Source organism: Ctenopharyngodon idella, chromosome 19 (genome assembly GCF_019924925.1).
Source record: "Ctenopharyngodon idella isolate HZGC_01 chromosome 19, HZGC01, whole genome shotgun sequence".
Taxonomy (NCBI): domain Eukaryota; kingdom Metazoa; phylum Chordata; class Actinopteri; order Cypriniformes; family Xenocyprididae; genus Ctenopharyngodon; species Ctenopharyngodon idella.
Genome location: NC_067238.1, coordinates 29096557 through 29119631, shown reverse-complemented (window position 1 = coordinate 29119631; position 23075 = coordinate 29096557). Strand labels below are relative to the sequence as shown.

The 23075-nt window shown below is 37.1% G+C and overlaps 2 protein-coding genes across 2 annotated transcripts; one reads left to right on the top strand and one right to left on the bottom strand.

The window, feature by feature from the left end:
* Positions 1-3017: 3017 nt before the first annotated feature.
* Positions 3018-15814, bottom strand: crtc2 (CREB regulated transcription coactivator 2). Its single transcript, XM_051871754.1, has 14 exons — positions 15464-15814; positions 14256-14357; positions 14022-14114; positions 11952-12013; positions 11730-11798; positions 11436-11536; positions 10913-10983; positions 9321-9364; positions 9039-9241; positions 8458-8909; positions 6584-7285; positions 6451-6507; positions 6184-6322; positions 3018-5725 (listed from the first exon to the last, which is right to left on the bottom strand). Exons 1-14 carry the CDS (start codon positions 15641-15643, stop codon positions 5622-5624), a joined length of 2379 nt encoding a protein of 792 aa, XP_051727714.1. The 5' UTR covers positions 15644-15814; the 3' UTR covers positions 3018-5621.
* Positions 15815-16401: 587 nt separating this feature from the next.
* Positions 16402-17689, top strand: chrac1 (chromatin accessibility complex subunit 1). The gene is made up of 3 exons (XM_051871755.1): positions 16402-16608; positions 16819-16945; positions 17033-17689. Exons 1-3 carry the CDS (start codon positions 16456-16458, stop codon positions 17110-17112), a joined length of 360 nt encoding a protein of 119 aa, XP_051727715.1. The 5' UTR covers positions 16402-16455; the 3' UTR covers positions 17113-17689.
* Positions 17690-23075: the final 5386 nt, after the last annotated feature.

The following is a 23075-nucleotide window of genomic DNA, read 5'->3' as shown; positions in this document are numbered from 1 at the left end:
GCACAGCGGTGAGCGCGGCGCTCATTAATTATTCATGATATTGTTGTTGCTGCTGACACGCGCGCGGTCACTACACGGACGTTGACACGCGCGCTCTCGCCATCAGTGACAGGTGGCTCTGTGATGAACCAATCATTAAACGAGCTGCCTTTGGGGAGGTGCGTTATTGCTGATATATCTGAGCAAAAAAACAAATCTATCGATAATAATCAAATAGACCAATTCAAAATTAAAATATTCACCTTATAAATGGGCAACACTTAAACTCACTGTATTCAATAGAACTACAGAAAACTTTCTGGACAGTGTTTGATGTGGCAGTTTGAACTAACCTCCTTGTTTTGTTATCATTAGTCTGACTATTTGAGTAAACCATTCTCACCGTGTGTGGTCAGATCTAAAGGACCATTAAACCCATGAAAACACCCAACAAACAGATTCAATTAGCAGTGATTAGCATATGAATCACTATATGAATAGATCTGCATGCTAAGTAAAGTGAGTTGCCTGCCCAGGGGACCGTCCTCTCTCATTATAGGCTACTAATTGAACTTTTTAGAGAAATATTTGAACAGGCAGTGTGAGAGACACCAATTATAAGTCGCACGCTGAAAGAACACTCTAACAAACTCTGTTTTCATATAAAGACAATAAAATAATTAACTAAAATGGAAATTACTAGTAAATCTGTATTAATAGAAGAACTATGTCATAGAAAACATAGCCAAGTGTCGTGTGTCAGATTATGCGCGTAACACCGTAATTCTCGGCCTAATCTAATTATGTTCAAGACTCTTGAACCAAGAACTTTTACTGGTCAACATGAAGGGATAAAAACACCTAAATTTGAGTAAGCATTCTGAAAACGAGCAGCAAAAGTGTTTCTGTACACCCGGTTATAACCATTTTGAGTGTAAGGTCCTCAGGCCAGAGGAAGAGATCAGCGCGCGGGCCTCACCTACCGTTCCGCTCTCTCCTTATCCCATTAGGTGCTCTATGGCTGCCCAGTTAACCATGGATACAGGCACAGGGATAATCCACCCTAACACTTAGGGACTCATTCACCGCTCTCTCCATGCCTTTTATATGTTGTTAACTCTATTATGCACAGGGGAGGGAGAAAGTGGGAGAGAGGAGAGGAATCATAAGTCATATACAGGTTCTGATAGACTGGTCAACAGTGCATTGTGGGTTCAGCTTCATTTACACGATTGAGGATATCCATCATAGCAACTATAGACCTGAGGTTCTGTCACTGGGAGATTTGAGCAATTTGAGAAGGATCAGCAACTACACCGAGGGATAATAGAGAGACAGTGAGATGATATTAAGAGGTTTATGGAGATTCAAGTGGAATAAAGGGAAAAAAGAGAGGAGGAAAGGGATACTGGGAGTTTTAATCTGAAGAGAAAGATAAAGGAGGTGATAGTTCTTAGGTTGTCGCAAGAATGGAGCATCTGAGCACTTTTTCCTAAAAATAATTTTAGGAAAGTAGAGGGATGACAGGAAATGATGGGGAAAAGAGGGTGTAGTAGATTTGAAGTCCTATTATTACCCAGTTAAGCGCCACAAACAGGGTTATTATCATCAACTAAAACATTTCTGTTCATTGAAATAAAGCTGAAATACATATAAATATTAGTTGAAAAACTAAATGAAATTAGAAATGTTGCCTTGGCAATAAACTGAAATCTTTTTAAGTTGAAGCACTAAAGTTATTAACTGGAAATAAATACAAACTAAAACTGAAATAAAAATAAATTAAACCTAAATAGCAATAGTTATTAAAAAAAAAAAAAAAGATTGACTAAAAATGTAACTAAAATTAATATGAAAATATAAGTATTAAAACTATAATGGTAACACTCAACAAGGTTTTATTAGTTAACATTATTAACTAGGGATGCACCGATACCATTTTTTAAGGACCAAGTACGAGTACCGATACTTTTTTCTAGTACTCGCGGATACCGATACCGATGCCTATACATTTATTAATTTCTCTCTCTCTCTCTTTTTTTTTTGATGTTGCAGTTTTCCAAGCACAACACAGTGAGACTAATGAATGTAGGACAGCTTCTTTATTATTACTCTAATAAAAAAAAAGAAATAGAAAAAAGAAGTGCAGTTCATTCTTAATTCATGTTAACTAAAGTAGTTAACTAATGGTAACTAATGAAACCTTATTGTAAAGGTGTTATAATAAAACTAAAATAAAAACTAGTCACAAACAGTGTTGGGGGTTTCATTCAGCATTATTATTTCAATTTTGGTGTGAAAGCACCTTTACATTTGCCCAAAAATAGAACTTTTTTGTTATAAAAAAAACCCCAGCCCAGGTGAGAAAAAAATAACGCAAAAATAATGGAACACATTTTCTTAAAAAGTAACTCAGTAACGCAATTAGTTACTTTGTAAGGGAGTAACACAATATTGTAATGCATTACTTTTCAAAGTAACTTTCCCCAACACTGGTCACAAATCAGTGCATTGATATAATTTTTTTAATGTATTTGGCAGTATTTAAATATAATATAATATAATATAGAAAAAAGATAATGATTATAATAAAATAGTAAATCTTACCATCACCTGTTGGGATATTTTCGAAAGACTGCATGAAGATACCATAGTGGGCAATCACAAAAACACAAGTACACAATTCTACACACATAATATCCAGTGGCAAATAGTATGCCTTAATAAACAAATGCCATAAACACAACAGTATTTAGGAAAGTTATAAAAAAATATGAAACCTCTGCATTTCATTCATACCAAATGAGAAATTCTTCTCTCGTGCATCGCACATTAGATATAGTGTGTACTTCTTTAAGCGGTCATTAAAATTAATATGGGCTTTAAGAATTAAGATGACAAATTTGCTGAACTATTATGTCTTCACTAAGTATTAATTAGGTACAAATTGCATATTAATACACAAAGACATCTGTGGGGGTGAACCTGATGTAAATTAGTAAATCATTCCCATACTTATTTGAAAGCGTACACTTGGATGCATTAGTCCACTTTTTAATTGCAATACTTGTGGAATTTACAGATGGTGTTTCTGTTCAAACTATATGATTAAGGGTCCGTTTACATGACAGTTTTCAACTAAAAACAGAAAACTTTTTGTGTTTTGGCTGTGTATTTATATGACAACGCCGTTTTGGGGGCCTGAAAATAAAAAAAAAAAACCCAAAACCGTTATTGTCTCTGTGTCAACTAAAAAAAGCGAATTTGTGATAATGGTAACGTCATTTGCATGCGTATTGTGTGTTCATTCTATAGACACTACGGGTGCAACGGTTCAGATTACTCACGGTTCGGTTTGTATTACGGTTTTAGGCTCACGGTTTCGGTACGGTTCAGTATGTGCTATGTTCAGGGAAAAAAGTACTACTGTCAAATAAAAATAAAATAAGAACAAATAATCAAACAGCACAAATAAATACAAAGATACAAATAAAGCTTTTCATGTATCCAGTTTTTAGGTACAAGAATTGAATAAAGTAGCTAATAAAAAGTAAAACAACATTGCATGTAATCTTTACTGTATAAATTAAATAAAGATCAATCATTATTATTAAGTTACTATTCAGTCATGAGCGATGAGTGATTCCTTGTCTTTTATGGTTTGATTAACATCACTTTCAGACAGGAATGCAAGTGCTGCTGTCTCTTTAAGACATAATAGATGGATCAGTACACTGATACTGAACGCATGCCTTCTTTCTCGAGTGTTTAAGTTCACTTAAAGGGATAGTTCACCCAAAAATGAAAATTCTGTCATCATTTACTCACCCTCAAGTTGTTCCAAACCTGTATAAATTTCTTTGTTCTGTTGAACACAAAGGAAGATATTTTGAAGAATGTGGGAAAGTGAACAGTTTTGGGGCACCACTGACTTTTTTTCCTACTATGGAAGTCAATTATGCCCCAAAGCAGCCTGGTTACAAACATTTTTTCAAAATATCTTTCTTTGTGTTCAGCAGAACAAAGAAATTTATACAGATTTGGAACAACTTGAAGGTGAGTAAATGATGACAGAATTTTCATTTTTGGGTGAACTATCCCTTTAAGACACAACCAACTATGCTTGCTAGGATACTCGCCAAGACGGGCATGTTGACATAATTTTGTGTGAATTTGTCCGTTCAAGCACAAGACTTGAAATAGACCTCAATATTCGCACGCTGTACACGCGCTTCTGCATGTGCGCTTCGGATGAGTGCACAAATCTTCTCACAGCGCACGCGTAAGTTCTCTTTCGTGCCTTGCACTCTAATGTTTAAATTGGCAAGGCTTAAATGAGTTTAGTTTAAACGCAGAAAGCAACGTGTGTGGTTCAGGTCTCACCTGCACTCGCGCGCTATCAACACCCGGGTGATGACGGCGTAAATGACTGGTCATATAGAGTATACGGCACTCGCATTGAACAAAGTGTAGGGGAAGCCAGAATGCATATCCATCGACAGAAACATACATTAGCATAACTCTGTCTGTCTGTTTTATTTATTTTTCTACAAATCATATTATAGATACGTATGCGTCGTCAGATATGAGATGAACTGTGGTGCAAGTGCGTGCCGAACCAAGTGTGTAGAACGGTACGGTTCGATTTTTTACCGAGAACCGTTTCACCCCTAATAGGCACATAATTTTTCTTTACAAAGTGACATCGCCAACTACTGGCCTGGCAGCATAATGCAGTCGTTTACACAGATCCATGTGAACTAAACTGTAAGTTGTCATCTGAAACTTTTCAAAAATGCAAAGGAAAATGTTTCCGTTTTTAGTATAGTTGTCATGTACACGAACCCTAATTCAGTCAGTCATGAAAATGCATATGCATACTGAGAAAAATCTCAATATATTTGATTTCATATTGAAGACAAATACTGAAAAATAACAATATCACCTCTACCAGAGAGTGATAAAAGCAAAATCAATATGAAAATATAATAAAACTGCATTATGAATATAATAATGAATGATAAAACTGCAATGAAATGATAATATGGAAATTCAAAGGCAGGTGTCAACAGTGAATTACAAGAAGTCGCAAAAATGACCCCCCAGAAAAAACACTGTAACATAAAATCTATAACATGCAAACAAATGAATATGATCAAATGTATAAGCCAAGTCGGAGTTAGACATTATTAGAGTAAAAATGTTTACTATCTTAATTTTACCATCATGACAATATTATGATTAATTAAAGAAGTTGGCTAAACTAGCCAAAAATATTTTCTTATATTTCCATATTATACTGGCTATTCTATGCAATATGTGAAAATATACATGTCCTAATCAACTTCACCACACGTATCTGTACATAAACAATCTATATCAATTCTCTTTATAACTAAAACTTCATATTAAGGCACATAGACCTGCTATCTAAGACCTCTGTGTGCAAAAACTATTTATTAAAACATAATTTTTTATGTTTGTTCCCTTTAAGGACCTTTAAGCCAATTTATAGTTTACATTCTATTTGACTCTAAAGACTATATTTCGAGTTCATTGGCAAAAAAACGTCCCTTTAAAGAGGTACTCGTCCAAATAAATGTATCATAATATGGATGTTCTTGTGCACTTTTATGACACATTCATGGCCAACCCAGGTTACTGTCCAGGCCAAAAGTGTCTAGGTCAAATTCCAGAACGGAGTCCGGCAGACCTGATATGTCCTGGTCCAGCCAGGATGAAGGGTCTGAAAAAAATGGAGAATTAATTAGTGAGAGAAATAAGTGAATGCCAGGTGGATCTAAAATGAAATATGTCAAGACATGTAGGTTATACGCACTACAATGTAGACTATAAAACAACAACAAAATCACTCATATTTGATTTATAAATCCCTTCTGCCTCTAAATTATCAAAATTTGCTGAAAACATGATCAAAACTTAATGAAGCTGAAAAATCAGCTTCAAATCTTATACTTTTTGGCCATATAAATATCAGCAACTACAACAAATTGCATATTTTTTCTCAGTTTTTTTCTCCTCGAGTGTGTGCTCCATATTCTCCTATTTCAAAAGCCTGATGTATCAAATATAATACTCATGAAAAAAGGTTCAATAAACTATTTCAAAATGAGTTTTTTCTGACTATGACTTCACACTTCAGTCTTTACAGGGTTTAACCAGTAGCTGATATGTTAGTCTTACCAGATAAGTTGATATTGAAAACATTTTGTGTGTCTCCAGCACTGCAGCTTTGGTTCTGCTGTTCCCTGCTTTCTGCAGCTTCACAGTTAAGCTCTGACACTCTACCGCCACCTAGAGGCTCCTTCTGAAGTACTCCAAGCTGCGTGGGGATAAAAATCTTCCAAATCAGTGATAAATGCAGAGGCGCTGCTCAGCCACACACCATATGGCCAAGACAGTGCATGTGTGTGCAATCTAAGCTGATGATTAATGAAATAGGCAATGTACCTGCTGGGAAAGGGCTTTTGCTTGGCTAGGGGTAAGATGTAAGCCGACATATGATTCCTGTAACAAAAAAGGTGTTTATAATCATCATCATCATCAAGTCTGGTTCAAACAATCCACTGCAAACAGGGCTCACCTTGTTCAGTTCAAAACCTTTATCCGGCAAACCTGAATTTGCTCCATCCACTTCACTTTCCTTACAATGAGTGACTTTCATTCCCTCTCCTGGAGTCTCGTGAACAGCGACTTTAGATTGTGGTTTTGCTTCTGCCTGCATCTGCATACAGTTTCTACGTTTCACCTGCAAGCCGTGTGGGCCTGGCATATGATTCTGGTTTTTCTCTTGACCCGAAGAGGGGAAAGATGTAGGTTGATGTAGCTGTTGACCTTGATATTGGCCCTGCTGGCAAGGCAACTGCCACTGCTCCTCAGACATCTGATGATGCTGCAATTGTGCGTACAGCTGATGATGATGATGATGATGTTGTTGCTGCTGGGTAATCGCTTGCTGCAATATGTGTGGCTGGTGAGTCTGGGAATGATACAGTAACTGCTGTTGATATTTAGCGTGCAGTTGTGAATGATTCTGCAGATGCCGACTGTGTTTGTGAACGTGATGTTGTTGCGTGTGACTGTGTGTTTGTTGATGTTGTGGCTGGTGGTCATTTTGGATCCACTGTTCCATCTCTGGGATAGACTGATCCTGCGCCTCTGGCTGGAAATACTGCCGCATAGGCTGATGGGACAGCGGAGGAGCAGATCGGAAATGCTGAGTGGAGGGATATGCTGGCGGCTTTGTCTCCTTCAGAACTTTGTTGGGGTTGAGAAGAGGAGCACCCTGTTTGAAACATTCATACTAAATATTATAAATAATATAAGAATATTATTATAAATAAAATAATAAATTATATATATATATATATATATATATATATATATAGTTCAGTCATGAAACTCTAGAGGGCACACGCTGATAGGTCTTTACATGCAATCTGCAAGCAATCACATCATTACTGCATGGCACAAGCTGATTAGCCTCTGCTGATCCTGCAGCCAATGAGATTGCTTGCTCAACATTTAAAGGATTAGTTCACTTCAGAATTAAAATTTCCTGATAATTTACTCACCCCCATGTCATCCAAGATGTTCATGTCTTTCTTTCTTAAGTCAAAAAGAAATTAAGGTTTTTGAGGAAAACATTCCAGGATTTTTCTCCATATAGTGGACTTCAACAGGGACCAACGGGCTGAAGGTCCAACTTGCAGTTTCAGTGCAGCTTCAAAGGGCTCTACACGATCCCAGACGAGGAATAAGGGTCTTATCTAGAGAAATGATCAGTCATTTTCTAAAAGTAAAAATACTTTTTAACCATAAATGCTCGTCTTGCACTGCTCTGCAATGCGCCATGCATTACGTAATCATGTTGGAAAGGTCACGTGTGACGTAGGCGAAAGTACCGATCCAGTGTCTACAAAGTGAACATGCAAAGACTAAGTCAAATGGCATTTACAAAAATGATGTCGGACGATTTTGAAGTTGGAGGAGAAAATGAGATGGAGTTTGTACCCTACCGTGGTACTTCCGCCTATTTCACGCGTGACCTTTCCAACGTGATTATGTAATGTGTGGCGCATCGCAGAGCTAGTGCAAGATGAGCGTTTGTGGTTAAAAAGTATATAAATTTTTATTTTTTTTTAGAAAATGATTGTATCGCTAGATAAGACCCTTATTCCTCTAATATGCTGGGATCGTGTAGAGCCCTTTGAAGCTGCACTGAAACTGACATTTGGACCTTTAACCCGTTGAACCCTGTTGAAGTCCACTATATGGAGAAAAGTCCTGGAATGTTTTCCTCAAAAACCTTAATTTCTTTTAGACTGAAGAAAGAAAGACATAAGCATCTTGGATGACATGGGGGTGAGTAAATTATCAGGAAATTTTAATTCTGAAGTGAACTAATCCTTTAAGGACCTACAGACAGTATGATTATCAACAATCTTCATATCTTGCCTGTGATATAGAAGACATGGTTGGAGACACTGTTGGTGAAAACTGCTTTGGATGCTGCCAGCGGGACTCTCCACCACTGGGCACAATGAGTGGGCTGAGCTGGGCTCTCTTCCGTGATGTGGTGCCATGGGTGAGGCCAGTTACACGTGGTGAACCAGAGAGAGAGGAAGAGGAGCAAGAGGGAGATCCACCAATTCCACTGCTGTGACTGCAGCGGCTGGCAGATGACTGGATGGACTGGTTACTCAGTGAAGAGCTACTAAGGGAGGACTGCAGGGACTGGTTGCTGAGTGACGAATGCAGGGAAGAGTTGCTAAGTGACAGGCGCAAGGAAGTGGAGCTCAGAGAGCTGGGCAGGGAGTGGCTGCTGAGACAGGTCTGGATGTTGGGATTGCTGAGTGAAGACTGGAGCAAAGGATTACTTAAAGACGCCTGAAGAGATGAGGACAGACCTAAAAAGACAAAAATGCGTCATTTATTTGCATCATGTTACTTTGTAAAGTGATTATAATTTGGGCTCCTTGGCATAAGTAAAGTGAAAACCCTCTGCAATTCAAACATTGCCAGATCCTTAAACATACCTGGCAAGTTGAAGTCAGCCATAATATCAGGGTGCATGGAATTGTTGTTCAGGTGATCTGCACCGCTGTGGTGCTCAGAATCCTGGCCTGCGGGAAGAGGAGAAGGCAGGTGCAGGCTGGAGAGGTCTGGAAGAGAGCCACACGTACTGAGGGCCGATGGGACAGGGAGGGAAGATACCTGCTGATCAGGCAATGGGAAGTTGCTGGAGAGACAGCAAACAAAGACTGTTTATAGAAGAAAAACTGGGATAGCTTAATTACTAGGACTGAAAAGGAACTTACTGAATAACAGGTGTTTCACAATCTGATGATGACATTGAGGGAAACTACAAAAGAAGATGCAACGGAGATAATGAGTCTTGGTTTATCAAATGAAGTGCTTAAAGAGCCCCTATTTATGCTGATTATGCATCATGGGTCAAAAAAACACCAATTTTCTCATAATATACATTGCACATCACCTCATTTCTCAAAGAGTCTGAAAACGGTTTGTTCTATGATTCAGTCTCTCTAAACCCCTTCTTTCAGAGAACACTCTGCTCTGATTGGTCAGATGGCCCTGTCTGTTGTGATTGGTCAACCACTTACAGTGCGTGTCAGAAACAAAACGCCTATTACCATATCTGGGTTTCAGCTCCGGAGGCTTCCTTCAGTGATGGCGTTAAAGGGTTACTTCACCCAAAAATTAAAATAATGTCATTTATTTCTCACCCTCATGCCGTTCCACACCCGTAAGACCTTCGTTAATCTTCAGAACACAAATTAAGATATTTTTGTTGAAATCCGATGGCTCAGTGAGGCCTGCATAGCCAGCAATGACATTTCCTCTCTCAAGATCCATTAATGTACTAAAAACATATTTAAATCAGTTCATGTGAGTACATTGACTCAACATTAATATTATAAAGCGACGAGAATATTTTTGGTGGGCCAAAAAAACAAAATAATGACTTATATAGTGATGGCCGATTTTAAAACACTGCTTCATGAAGCTTCAGAGCGTTATGAATCAGCGTGTTGAAACAGCGGTTCGGAGTGCCAAAGTCACGTGATTTCAGCAGTTTGGCAGTTTGACACGCGATCATGCTGATTCATAACGCTCTGAAGCTTCATGAAGCAGTGTTTTGAAATCGGCCATCACTATATAAGTTGTTATTTTGTTTTTTTGCCGCACCAAAAATATTCTCGTCACTTTACAATGTTAATATTGAACCACTGTACTCACATGAACTGATTTAAATATGTTTTTAGTACATTAATGGATCTTGAGAGAGGAAATGTCATTGCTGGCTATGCAGGCCTCACTGAGCCATCGGATTTCAACAAAAATATCTTAACTTGTGTTTTGAAGATGAACGAAGGTCTTACGGGTGTGGAACGGCATGAGGGTGAGTAATAAATGACATTATTTTCATTTTTGGGTGAACTAACCCTTTAATGATGGCGTCGGTTTTACTATATCAACTAGAGCCCGAGTTCTCCCTTCTGAAGTGTGTCAAAATGGATTCGCAGCTGAATGTCGACAACACGAACCAATCTCTTCCAGTCTCAGCTACAACTACAGTGTTTAAGGGTCAAAGTAGATGTTGTTCTCTGGCAGCAAATGAAGACCATTGTCTGGCATTATACAAATTTGTTACGTTGTTATGTAGGTATGTACAGGAAGTGAGACTGGAATTGTTGATGACTCATTTCAGCAGTTCAGAATTGATTTGCTTTTAGGAGAAACTAACTTTACTTGTGCATTTTGATCTTTAAAATTTTGAAGACCTTTTACAATCACATTAAACAGCTATATTACACACTTCATGAAAGGTAATATTCGATAAATAATACACCTTAAGAACAATTTATCAACAAGGCAGAATAAATACCTTCTTTAGTTTGGGAGATTGTGTCTCCTCTTGAATATTTTCTTCAATTAGTGGTGCAGGATGCGCAAATCCTTGAAGAATAGGTTTCATTCAAAATAAATAAGTAATTTAAGACAAAATACATATAAACATATATAATATTTTCATGTTATGTTTATATCTGAAACAGTCTTATCTAAATGTAAAGTTTACTGACTGATTATATAGTCCATCACATGTTTGCCTGTGCTACCGTTCAAAAGTTTGGGATCGGCAAGTTTTGAATGTTTTTTTAAAGTCTGCAAGGCTGCATCGATTTGATCAAAAATTCAGTAAAACAATAATATTGTGAAATATTATTGCAATTTAAGATAATTGTTCGCAATTTTAATATATTTTAAAATGTAATTCATCTCTGTCACTTTTGATCAATTTAATGTGTCCTTGCTGAATTAGTGTTTTGTTTTGTTTTATTTTATTTTACCCCAAAATTTGGAACGGTAGTATATCTAAGATAATGCACGAAAACAAATGTTAAACTCACCATGGTGTCTGGTTTGAGGGTTCGGGGTTTGGCCAGATTTCGGATGGCCATGTAATTGTGTGTTTCTCACACTGGTGTGGAGGGCAGAGTCAGAGTTGGTTCTGAGGGGATGAACAGGATTAGAGAGTGATGGGCGTAAACAGCATGATGTGGGACCCAATAACATTTTCTAAATCTTCCAGAGTAAGCATGTTCATCCCCAATTAGAGAGATCAGTGGGTGCAACTAATACAATTATTGTATATGCACAAGAGCTGATCTCAGATCAGCAGTCTGCTTATGAGTTCTGCTTACCTATTTAGAGCTGTCAGAGGAAGACGGACCATCTGGCTCTTCTCAGTGGCAGAACAACTGGACCAGTTTCTGGTTAGACACAAGCAACTTAAAGTACTGGGACAAACAAAAGCTCAGGGAGCTCATCATTTTATGGTGACTTCATTGTGAAAATCAAACCACATGATTGTGCTCCTAAAGGTAATGTTTATAGACTTCAGCACACTTTATTTATAACCTTACCTTCTCCAGTTAGGACCTCGAGGAGGAGAGAGGTGGGTAGAGAGGTAGGGAGCGCTTTCAAACTGTGAAATGAAGTTAAGGCTTAAAAAGAATGAATTTTGGCTCTTCTCAGACCTTGCAACCTACAAAGTTCTGCAACTGTTTATGATTACTGTATAAGTATTTTAAAAATAATTTACCAATTATAGACTAGCATTTAAAAGTTTAGGGTAGGTAATTCATAACGCTCCGAAGCTTCATGAAGCAGTGTTTTGAAATCGGCCATCACTATATAAGTCGTTATTTTGTTTTTTTGGCCCACCAAAAATATTCTCGTCACTTTACAATGTTAATATTGAACCACTGTACTCACATGAACTGATTTAAATATGTTTTTAGTACATTAATGGATCTTGAGAGAGGAAATGTCATTGCTGGCTATGCAGGCCTCACTGAGCCATCGGACTTCAACAAAAATATCATAATTTGTGTTCCGAAGATGAACGAAGGTCTTACGGGTGTGGAACGGCATGAGGGTGAGTAATTAATGACATTATTTTCATTTTTGGGTGAACTAACCCTTTAATGCAGTTAAATGAATAATGTAAATAGCAAAAATATATATATTCACTATAACAATTTACAAGGCTTTTCCGGCCCTGCAAATCATACCTTATTTTTTTCGATGGTGGTGAAAATGACCATTATTAAACATAACTGTTCTCTATATACAAACATTGTCTGTGCACATATTTATCAGTAAAATACAAGACTAAAGCAACACAATTTTTTAAGTTTAGAGTTGTGGAGGTGTTGTAATATTTTTTCATATTACTATAAACATGCACCTGTAAGATTATCAGCGGTAACACCTTATTTCGACAGTCCACTTTAGACATTCTACTAACTATAAGTAACTTTACAACTACATGTCAACTAGCAGTCATTAGAGTATTAGTAGAATTTCTGCTTAATATCTGCCAACACTTTATTTTGATGCTCCCAGCAGACATTCAACTGACTCGAAGTAACTTTGCAAGTACATCAACTTATTGATGTAGCCCTAACCTAACGCAACAGTCTACTAACACTCTAATGAGAGTTAGTTGACATGTAGTCTCAGCCTCAGACATCACGCCCATGGACCATTGGCTGAACGTCTGATGCATAAGGCACAAAAAATGGGAAACACTTCGGGAGTTTCAAAGTTGGTTAAATTCTCCAGGAAATGTGTGTGTCGCGTTCTTCAACTGTCCGCCTGGAAACTAAGTCATGATGCCAGACGGACCATCTGGCTCTTCTCAGTGGCAGAACAACTGGACCAGTTTCTGGTTAGACACAAGCAACTTAAAGTACTGGGACAAACGTCTGATGCATAAGGCACAAAAAATGGGAAACACTTCGGGAGTTTCAAAGTTGGTTAAATTCTCCAGGAAATGTGTGTGTCGCGTTCTTCAACTGTCCGCCTGGAAACTAAGTCATGATGCCAAACCCCCTCATGGAAGACGAAAACCATCGTGTTTACGAATGTGTCAATGAGCGCTTATCAGTATCAACTAAACGCAGGATTTTCAAAAGTATAATTTTATAACAACATTTTTTCTTTTGTCAAGTCAATTTAGATAATTAATGTGGTTCAGATAACATAATATTGTGAGTTTCTGTTGATTAAACCAATCGCCTTCATTGTATTAACTCAAATTTTTAATTTCGATGAACTCAAAATTTTAAGGCAACTTTTTTAAGTTAAACCAACAATTCTTTTTTACAGTGTATGTGAAGTTCACAGCACCATTGTTGCAGTAAACATTCTTGAATGAATTGCACACCGGTCTGTTATTGTAAATTCACATTTTCACACTCTTAAACATGATGCTGAACAAAACAAACTGTGATTGGTGGATGTCGGTCATGTAACAAAACCAATTGGCCAATGAAAGCTGCTATAAAGTCCAGACCTTCTGTCGTCAGTCTGAAGGTCTGGCTACGCGAGACTAGTTGAGATGTAGTTGCAAAGTAGTTAGTAGAATGTCTAAAGTGGACCATCGAAATAAAGTGTAACCCTATCAGCCATTGTTAAAGTGGGGATACATGTCTCCTGTGCGGCCTGCCAAGAGGACTAGGCTGGACTTCTCTGTACTCTTCATCTGCCTCTAGGAGCTGCTGTGTGAGATAACTCGGGTACTGTAATGAGCAAATCAAACAAAATTCATTCAAAGAAAAAGCCTGACATTGAAAAAGAAACATTCTTTCTACTCATTTCTCCGTCATTTAAAAGGAGAGGATAATAATATAACCCTAAAAAATGCTATCAAAATCCCTCACCTGGCTCTCTGTGGAGCATCTTGAGATCTGATTGACATTTGGCAGTGATCCTCCATAGTACGGGACCACGTCTCTGGTTTGCCGAACTCTCTCAGCCTGAACCTGAGGAGGGAATGGATGCCCACTGGTCACAGCAGCACAACACAAATCTCACTCTCTCTCTGCTTTACCCTCAGGGGAACAAACGCCTGTTGCATCATAATTTAAAACAGACACTGTACCTGGGATTTACAGATCCCTTTGCCTCAGTCTGCAACACTGAGATGAAACAGACCCTGGATGAGTGACTGACAAAGTGCTATTTATGTGCATTGACATAATCCACGTGGACCTGCTGAATCACAAGTCCATATACAGATTGTAACCCATTTAATCCCAAAGAATCTTACTACAATTTACTTTTAAAACTAAATGAAAGTTCATACTGTCTAGATTTCATGTAAACCTTTTTTAAACATCTGCTGTAAATAGTTACATGACCAGAACGGTTTAACCCATTTGCCCTTCATAAAACATCAACTACCATATTTAGCACATACAATATTTTAATTGTCTATTGTTATTTATTATAAAGATTGCTGTCTCATATAAGTCATAATCACACATGTAAACACCGAGCCTGATTTTTAGCAAGTAGCTGATTGATTCACATTATATAAGTATTGTTACATTAAATAAAACAAGTAATAGTACAAAGAAATATGCATTTCTTTGTGGACAATAATTACTTTTTCCTGATGTAATTATGTTAATTCATTGTTTGAAACGCCATATTAGATCTTATGGACCAACAAGTGGTTAGTTTCCATTCAGTTAAAATGGTGACCAGGAATAAAATACAGACTTTTCATTATTTTTTAATTATTAATATTATTTAAGAAACATAATAATGATATATTATATTAGTATTACTTTACAAGAGGCATGCAGAAGTAAAAATACTTGAAAAATGGGATTAATATGTACAATGACAACCATAAATGTTTAAATTATAAAGTACATTATTTACTTCCTTCTTGGTTTCTTGTTTCTGACATCGCACTTCCTAAGAAAACCCATAGCTGTACCTAAAGCTGACCTGTTGTCAGGAATCAATAAAACAGAGTTTAAGTCCCTTCAGCCGCAATAACATTATAATTGAGTCCAGGTCAAATATGAGACAACTGTCGTAAAAGCGCCTGACATGTGCTGTATTGAGCTATACTCACCCTGATGGAAGTAATGTCCATCATAACCTCTCGGAAAGCGGCTGTGTCTTCAGCCTGTCGCTGATTGTGTAAAGCGATTTTCTCGCTGAATTTCCGCGGATTGCAGTTTCCAGGCGCTGGTCCGACTCCGGGCCCCTGTCCGTGTCCTATTTCCCCAAGCCCAGCGCCTGATAGATGCATTATATCGTCAAATAAGAGAAAGTAAACTGGCTGACACGGCCAGAGTTCGATAAGTGACCCAAGAAAGCAATACTTTTGACAACGGTGAGCGATGCATTGTGGGTAATGCAGTCCTGAACGCTGTAGTAAACATCGTTGCCAAGCTCATTCGTTATCTGTGAAGTGCACACGCCCAACTACTGTCGAGGAGGAGAAAAACAATTCTGGTATTTTGGGAAACGTAGTTTATGACAATTTAACGACTACTCACGCATTACGCATTAAAAAAAAAAAAAACTTCCTAATTAAAGTAAACGTTGAAATACTAGTACTGAAATATTTTTAAACAGTTTAAATATATTTTTTTTTAATAAAAATGTTAATACATTATGTTACATTTAAAATGTTTTAATAAAAAATAATAATATGACGTTATATTTTTTCATTTTAATTCGTCCTCTCAACAGCTGTTGTTTTTACTGAGCAAAAAATATTTCATTATTTTAACAAACTGACGCTCTTAGTTGCATTATAATTATTACGGTAGAAATTTTGGAGTCAAAAAGGTTGAAAACCACTATTTTAGATCATTTGACGTGGCACTTTTACTAATAAATGAAAGATAAAAATGATAGAAACATATTGTCACTGCATATCTAATACATAAATACATCTTTTTTTTTCCTCCGCTGACACAAAATTCTCGAAGGACTACAAAACGATCCGTCATAAAACTACAGCTCCCATGTAAACGTCATCCAGCGACGTCTCCCTTTGAAAGCCTGTCGATTTACTTCCGTTACGCTTAAACCACAGCGGCTGCTAACAGAAACATGTCTGAAAGAAACATGGAGGAGAAAGTTGAGCAAGCTACAAATAGTAAAAATATATCTCTGCCTATGTCGAGGGTGCGATTAATCATGAAAAGTTCTCCCGATGTGTCCTGTATTAACCAGGACGCTCTTTTCTTGACAACAAAAGCAACGGTAATTTGATGTATTATTAATCAATGGTCAGTTGCCAGGCTATCTTCCTTATTCAGTTACTTCAGTTGAAAAACTTTGTTTTTGTTCGCAATACCATTTAGCTTTTAGTTTAAATACACATCTCTCGCATTGGTAAGAGGACTAGAAAACGACTCATGTCATTGACTGATGTTTATATTAATGTGTGAAATCTTAATAATTCCCTCACAGGAGCTTTTTGTCCAGTACTTGGCTCTTTCCTCATATAAAAATGGTTCCGGTAGAGAGACAAACACACTGTCATACAGTGATCTGGCCAATGCAGCAGAGGAGACAGAAACATTTCAGTTTTTAACTGGTGAGTCCTGGTCATTTGCACTGATGACAAACAGCATTCAGACTAAATCAAGTGGTGTGTAAACAGTTTTGTCTCTTCTATTTTTAGATATCCTTCCTAAGAAAATCCTGGCCAGAGATTATCTGAAGTCACTGGAAGAAATGGAAAAAGATGATGACAACCTGTAGTGATGAATAGCAAGTGGGAGGAAATTGCTGTGAACTGGTTCTGACCACTTCCTCACTAGAACAGTGGATAAAATCATAGGACATTCTTACAAATCAGGACATTTCACCCAAAGAGTTATTGTTTTAGAGAGGTAACGTACATGTTTTACTTATGTAGTTGTGTGTTTTAGCACCCACTTACACTATGCTGTTTGAAAAATGTCCATTAGTCACTGCAGATTCACAACTGTGGTGTTATATTACTATTTGACACCATGATTTGTATGTTTAGGGATGATTTTTTTCATTCAGCCGCAACAATCCAAACATCTATACAGTCCATTCCATTCAATGTGAAATTAGACCTTGCCTATGTGTCTTCAAAATGAAATTATATTTCTCAGGGTTTAGTGTATTTTAGAGGTATATTCGATGGCCACTGATGCTTTAACATTTTAACCACTTCACCGCTGAGGATAAAAATACACTCGAGTCGACTGCAGCTGAAGATTTATATAGTGCACTGTATAGTTTTTAAATGCTTGAAAAGTTTGATTTTGTATTCAAATAAATGCATTTGCTGATTGTGTTCAACCTATTTTTAATATGGCAATCATTCATGCAGAATCAAATGAACTGATGTGTAAGTGTTTTTAAAGACATTTTTTGTGATCACAGACTATTCAAGGCAAATTTAGCATAAACTTACAATTTATTATGGAACAGTCTGAAGTCTGGGGGTATAAAAATAGATTTTATTGCTAGTACCTAATATTTAACTCATTTACTTAAGAGTGGAAGAATGAGGGAAAAACATACCAAAAGAGAAGTACAGAATACTGTTAGCATGCAGGATACACGTCTTTTTTGTTTGTTTGAATAAATGTTGTAATAAAGCATGCATTTTTTTTTCTTTTTTTTTTTCTGTTTAACATGGGCTTGTGTTGCACAAATTAAATTAGTAAGGTAGTAGTTTGGCCAGTCGAAGTTGCATCGTGTTTAAAGACCTCTCCAGGTTGGCAAGGTGTTTCTCCAGAAGTGCTGCTACTTGCTCCCTGTTTGCAATGGAGTCTTTCGTGACTTCAATTTTCTCCTTCAGACTAAGAGAGAGAGAGAGAGAGAGAAAACTTGTTTCATGTGTTACAACATTTTTGATTGATTTTGTTTCAGGAGAAAACAACCTGTGTTGACATTTTGTAATGGTGTCATCTTTCCACTATCTCCGACAGAGTGAAAAACAGTCGGGTCCCAGAAGTAAGGAGGTTTTTTTTATCTCCATAGAGCAATTGATTTTTAACAATAATGACCCCTGTGGGCTGCAAGGTCGTTAAGTGATGGTATATGCTTTTGTTGAAGCCATCAGTCTGCATTATGTAACTTATTTTTTATATAACTATATTTAACAGTGGAATTCTTGGTGCAAAACTACATGACTCATGATTCTGCAAAGTAATCTCAACAAATTCAAGAATCGCAACAAGTAAATCACACCAAATTAACTCTTTAGTGCCCGCCCATTCCCATGAAGCACTGCAAATGACATAATCGAGTCAGTCTCCCTCTACTCTCAAACTACTTAATGCTTGTGTATATATGCATATTTTGCAATAAACATAAAATATTTTGTTTCTCCTCATTTAGGGGTCAAACTCATACTCCTGGTCTAAAGTAATCAGTGTATGTAATCAGTAAAATCAATGTTTTTATTTTTTATTTAATAATATTTTTTTATGTAATTGGATTTCATGATTCTAATTAATAATTATGATCAATTTTTTGTTTCCATAATTTTTACAATACAATTAATCCCATACAATTTATTTAATTTTTTTCCCCAATTAACCCCTTTATTGCATTGTGCTTTTTTCTGCATCGTGGCTGATTTGTAGATTGTACCCCTAAAAAAATACTCTGTATTTTCATATTTTTTATTTCCCATTCATTTTTATGGCGGTCAAGTGTAACTATTTTTTAGGACCATTTAACCTTTCGAACCATGACCACGAATTGTGTTTCTTTTGTGTGTGTGTGTGTGTGTGTGTGTGTGTGTGTTCGTTCACATAGCAACTGCCACAAAAGTCACCAAGTGTTATACCATTCTGATGAAGATGTTAAAAATCAAAATGTACATTTTTGGGTGGTTAAAAGTGACCGAAGAGCACCAGAGGGATAAATCAATAGTTTTATAGGGATTGTAGTTCTTTCTTTCAATAAAGCCGTAAAGTACACAGTTTTGTACCTTTTGTCTGATTTTCAAACACTTTTCACACTGCTCTTAACCCCGGGTAAAGAACATTTCACACTTGAAATTTAGAAGCGGGGTTATGAAACAATGTGGTGTTAGAATGTTATGGCTAGATGCTTAGCAACTGACAGCCAATCACGTGCCTCATATTCACATGCTTTGGGCAGTCACGGAAACAGTGCGTTGTATAAACAGTAGTTTCAGCATTTGAGAGGAAAACGCGACAATTTGAGTGAAGAGACCATTTCATTCTAACCTTTATTCTCTGAAAAGTCCATTCATGATAAACTTGATAGTACAGCTGGCAATAATATGAAGATGCATAATGCTAGAGCCTTTATGTAAACATATTGTGTGCCATTCGTCCATCGGTGACACCGCAAATAAGGATGTTAACCCTGGGTTTACAAACGTACAGTGTGAAACGTCTGCTTATGAATACCCAGGATTAACTGCTAACCCTGGCTATATATGTGCAGGGTGAAACATGAATAAAGATAACCAGCTTTAGAATGACCCAACTATTTAAAGTCTGAAAGCACTTTTTTTTTATTCAAATCAAAGTTTTTAGCGTTCATAGCTGGTTGATTTGGTTCATCGCTCTTTAATGTCTTTAAGACTTTTAAAAAAAAAAACATTATAGGAAAAATGAATGGAAAAAAATTCTTCCGAAAACAAAGTCCCTTCTATTTGTGTACAATTATCTCATTTCTGCCCCTAGTGGCAGTCACATGGAACTTTCACATTGTGAAGCATTGAAATATTGTTTAAAGATTAATGTTTTAGTGCGAAATTATTGGTAATTCTCACCTTGTGCTCATAGTTTAATTAGAATCACATTCGGTTGGTCGCAGTTTATCTGCAAATGTTAAAATATTTCAATGAAGCTCAAATCGGATCCAAAAAGTCTGCATACGCATATGGTTGGAACCCCTCACAGCTCCATTGGAAATTAATTGATGGAGAGAGCGGAAAGACGACTTTGCAGTAAAATTCTGCTTAAGGGTTAATTCACCCAAAAATGAAAATTCTGTCATCATTTACTCACCCTCACGTCTTTCCAAACCCATAAGATTTTCGTTCATCTTCGGAACACAAATGAAATCTGAGAGCTTTCCTTCCCTCCATTGACAGCCTATGCAACTACCACTTTCAAGCCCCATAAAGGTAGTAAAGACATCTTTAAAGTAATCCATGTGACCCCAGTGGTTTAACCTCAATTTTATGAAGCGACACGAGTGCTTTGTTTGCGCAAAAAAAAAAAAAAAAAATTTGCAAAATATTAATCTCCAACGTGCATTCACGTTAACAACTTCTGCTCTCGCTCCAACACAACACGCATATGTTGTGGTGCTCTCGTGATTGTGCGTTTGAGATTAATATTTTGTAAATAAAGTGTCTTTACTACCTTTCTGTGGCTTGAAAGTGCGTAGACTTTCTATGGAGGAACAGAAAGCTCTCAGACTTCTTTAAAAATATCTTCATATGAGTTCCGAAGATGAACGAAAGTCTTACGGGTTTGGAATGACATGAGGGTGAGTAATTAATGACAATTTTCGTTTTTGGCTGAACTAACCCTTTAATGTTTTTTTACCTCACAAATACCATGAAACATTCAAAATAACTCAATTACCTTACGAAGCTATAATGCTCTTTCCCCTCCTTCCTCTTCTCATCCAAATCCATGAACACCTTCTGCATTGTATCGGCAGTCTGAGTCACGACGAGATGGTCAGCCCGGACGCCCTGCACATCCTCCCTGGCCTGTTGATCATAGGACGCCCCCCCTTCCTCGAGACCACTAGATCTGGACACAGCCTGCAGTGCCGCCCTGTTCTGCAGCACAAGGAGGCGTGACCTCTCAAACTCCTCTGGGCCCGCTATATCATCCCAGCACACAGGGGAGGACGGAGGCAGCCAGAAGCGCTGAGTACAGTTGGCCGGCCTGCCGGGCGTCTCTCTGACAAAAGGACTATCTGCTGGAAAGCTGTTTAAGAGCTCGTATAATCCAGAACCCCAGTCCTCCAGCTCAAATTCAGTCACTACACCACCCGCCGGGTACCAGACAAACAGCAGGAAAAGGCACCAGGACAAACACGTCCGTCTCATTCTGTCCTGGAGCAACAGCATACTGGTGCTATTGAACAGACGCTAAATAGCAGTAAAAGGATGAGATTGTTAACTGCTTCAATGCAGGTTTAGTGTACCAAACCCATATTCCTGACTTTGTAAGCACATGATGCATATATAAGATCTCAATACAATGAAAGTACTTTGAATAAATCAATAAATGCTATTTTGGGGTCACACTACATCCTAGAAATCAGTGTTGGGGAAAGTTATTTTTAAAAGTAATGCATTACAATATTGCGTTACTCCCTAAAAAAGTAACTAATTGTGTTGGTTACTTTTTATGAAAAAAGTAATGTGTTACGTTACTTTTGCGTTACTTTTTCTCACCTGGGCTGAGCTTGCTTTTGGTTTTTAATAACAACAAAAAAAAACAAAAGTGAAATGAATAAGCTTCAGGCTGAAGGAAATGCATATTTACGCCTCTACAGTAGAGGGCGCTGCTCGAACAAACCTTTCAGCTGTGCTGCTATTCTGGATTAAAGAAGAATAGGATACAGAAGAAGGAAGTTCAACACTTTTATGTATTTCTAAATCTAATCTAAAGTAATTTTTGCTTATTAGTATGGTTGAATTACATCATTAAGGGGCAGCCGCAAAGACATTGGTTAATAAAGTGAGATTAAATACATAAAGTATATTTGTGTAATTTAATATAGTTAATTATTACAGGTTTGCAGTTGAGTTTTACCGTTTTCGAATCCATTCAGCCGATCTCCGGGTCTGGCGGTACCACTTTTAGCATAGCTTAGCATAGTTCATTGAATCTGATTAGACCGTTAGCATCTCGTTAAAAAATGACCAAAGAGTTTCAATATTTTTCCTATTTAAAACTTGACTCTTCTGTAGTTACATCGTGTACTAAGACAATACAATGCGGATGCTGCTGGGTGCAGCAGCCGCAATGATATTACGCAGCGCCTGTGACCCCCTGGAAACATTTGTGAGAGGTGCTGCGTAATATCATTACTGCAGCCATGGTACGACAGCAAATTTCCTTGATTATTACGCCGAAATGAGAGTATAGTTCCTAGTCATATTGGCCTAGAAAATCACAACTTTTCATTTTCCGTCGGTCTTAGTACACGATGTAACTACAGAAGAGTCAAGTTTTAAATAGGAAAAATATCGAAACTCTTTGGTCATTTTTGAGCGTGATGCTAACGGTCTAATCAGATTCAATGAACTATGCTAAAAGTGGTACCGCCAGACCCGGAGATCGGCTGAATGGATTCGAAAACGGTAAAACTCAACTGTTTAACTCTAGGGGAGTTGGAAAATTAGCCTATTTTCAAAAAAAGTGGAGTGTTCCTTTAAGGGGGACTTTAGCAAACTGCCCCCAAAAGTCGTAAAATTATTTAAATAGTTACATTATCTTAATTTAAAAAAAAAAAAAAAAACACACTAAAAATAAAGATGCACATATTTTTTTAGTTTATTTTTATTACAACAGAAATACCAGATGTACATATCAGATCTGTCTTTTACAAAAGGGGGAATGGGAGTATAAAAGGTTGAGAACCACTGCTATAGAAAATATTAGTTATTGTATTTTTATATATATAAATATTATTTGTATGATTTTATTTTAAACATTATTAAAGCATCT

Coding starts and splice junctions, on each gene's coding strand:
- crtc2 (XM_051871754.1), bottom strand. CDS start 15,643: ATGCATCTATCAGGCGCTGGGCTTGGGGAAATAGGACACGGACAGGGG. Junction 11,537..11,729: donor CCTCTGACAGCTCTAAATAG/GTAAGCAGAACT, acceptor TCATCCCCTCAG/AACCAACTCTGACTCTGCCC. Junction 10,984..11,435: donor CCCTCAAACCAGACACCATG/GTGAGTTTAACA, acceptor CTATTCTTCAAG/GATTTGCGCATCCTGCACCA.
- chrac1 (XM_051871755.1), top strand. CDS start 16,456: ATGTCTGAAAGAAACATGGAGGAGAAAGTTGAGCAAGCTACAAATAGT. Junction 16,609..16,818: donor TCTTGACAACAAAAGCAACG/GTAATTTGATGT, acceptor ATTCCCTCACAG/GAGCTTTTTGTCCAGTACTT. Junction 16,946..17,032: donor AACATTTCAGTTTTTAACTG/GTGAGTCCTGGT, acceptor TTCTATTTTTAG/ATATCCTTCCTAAGAAAATC.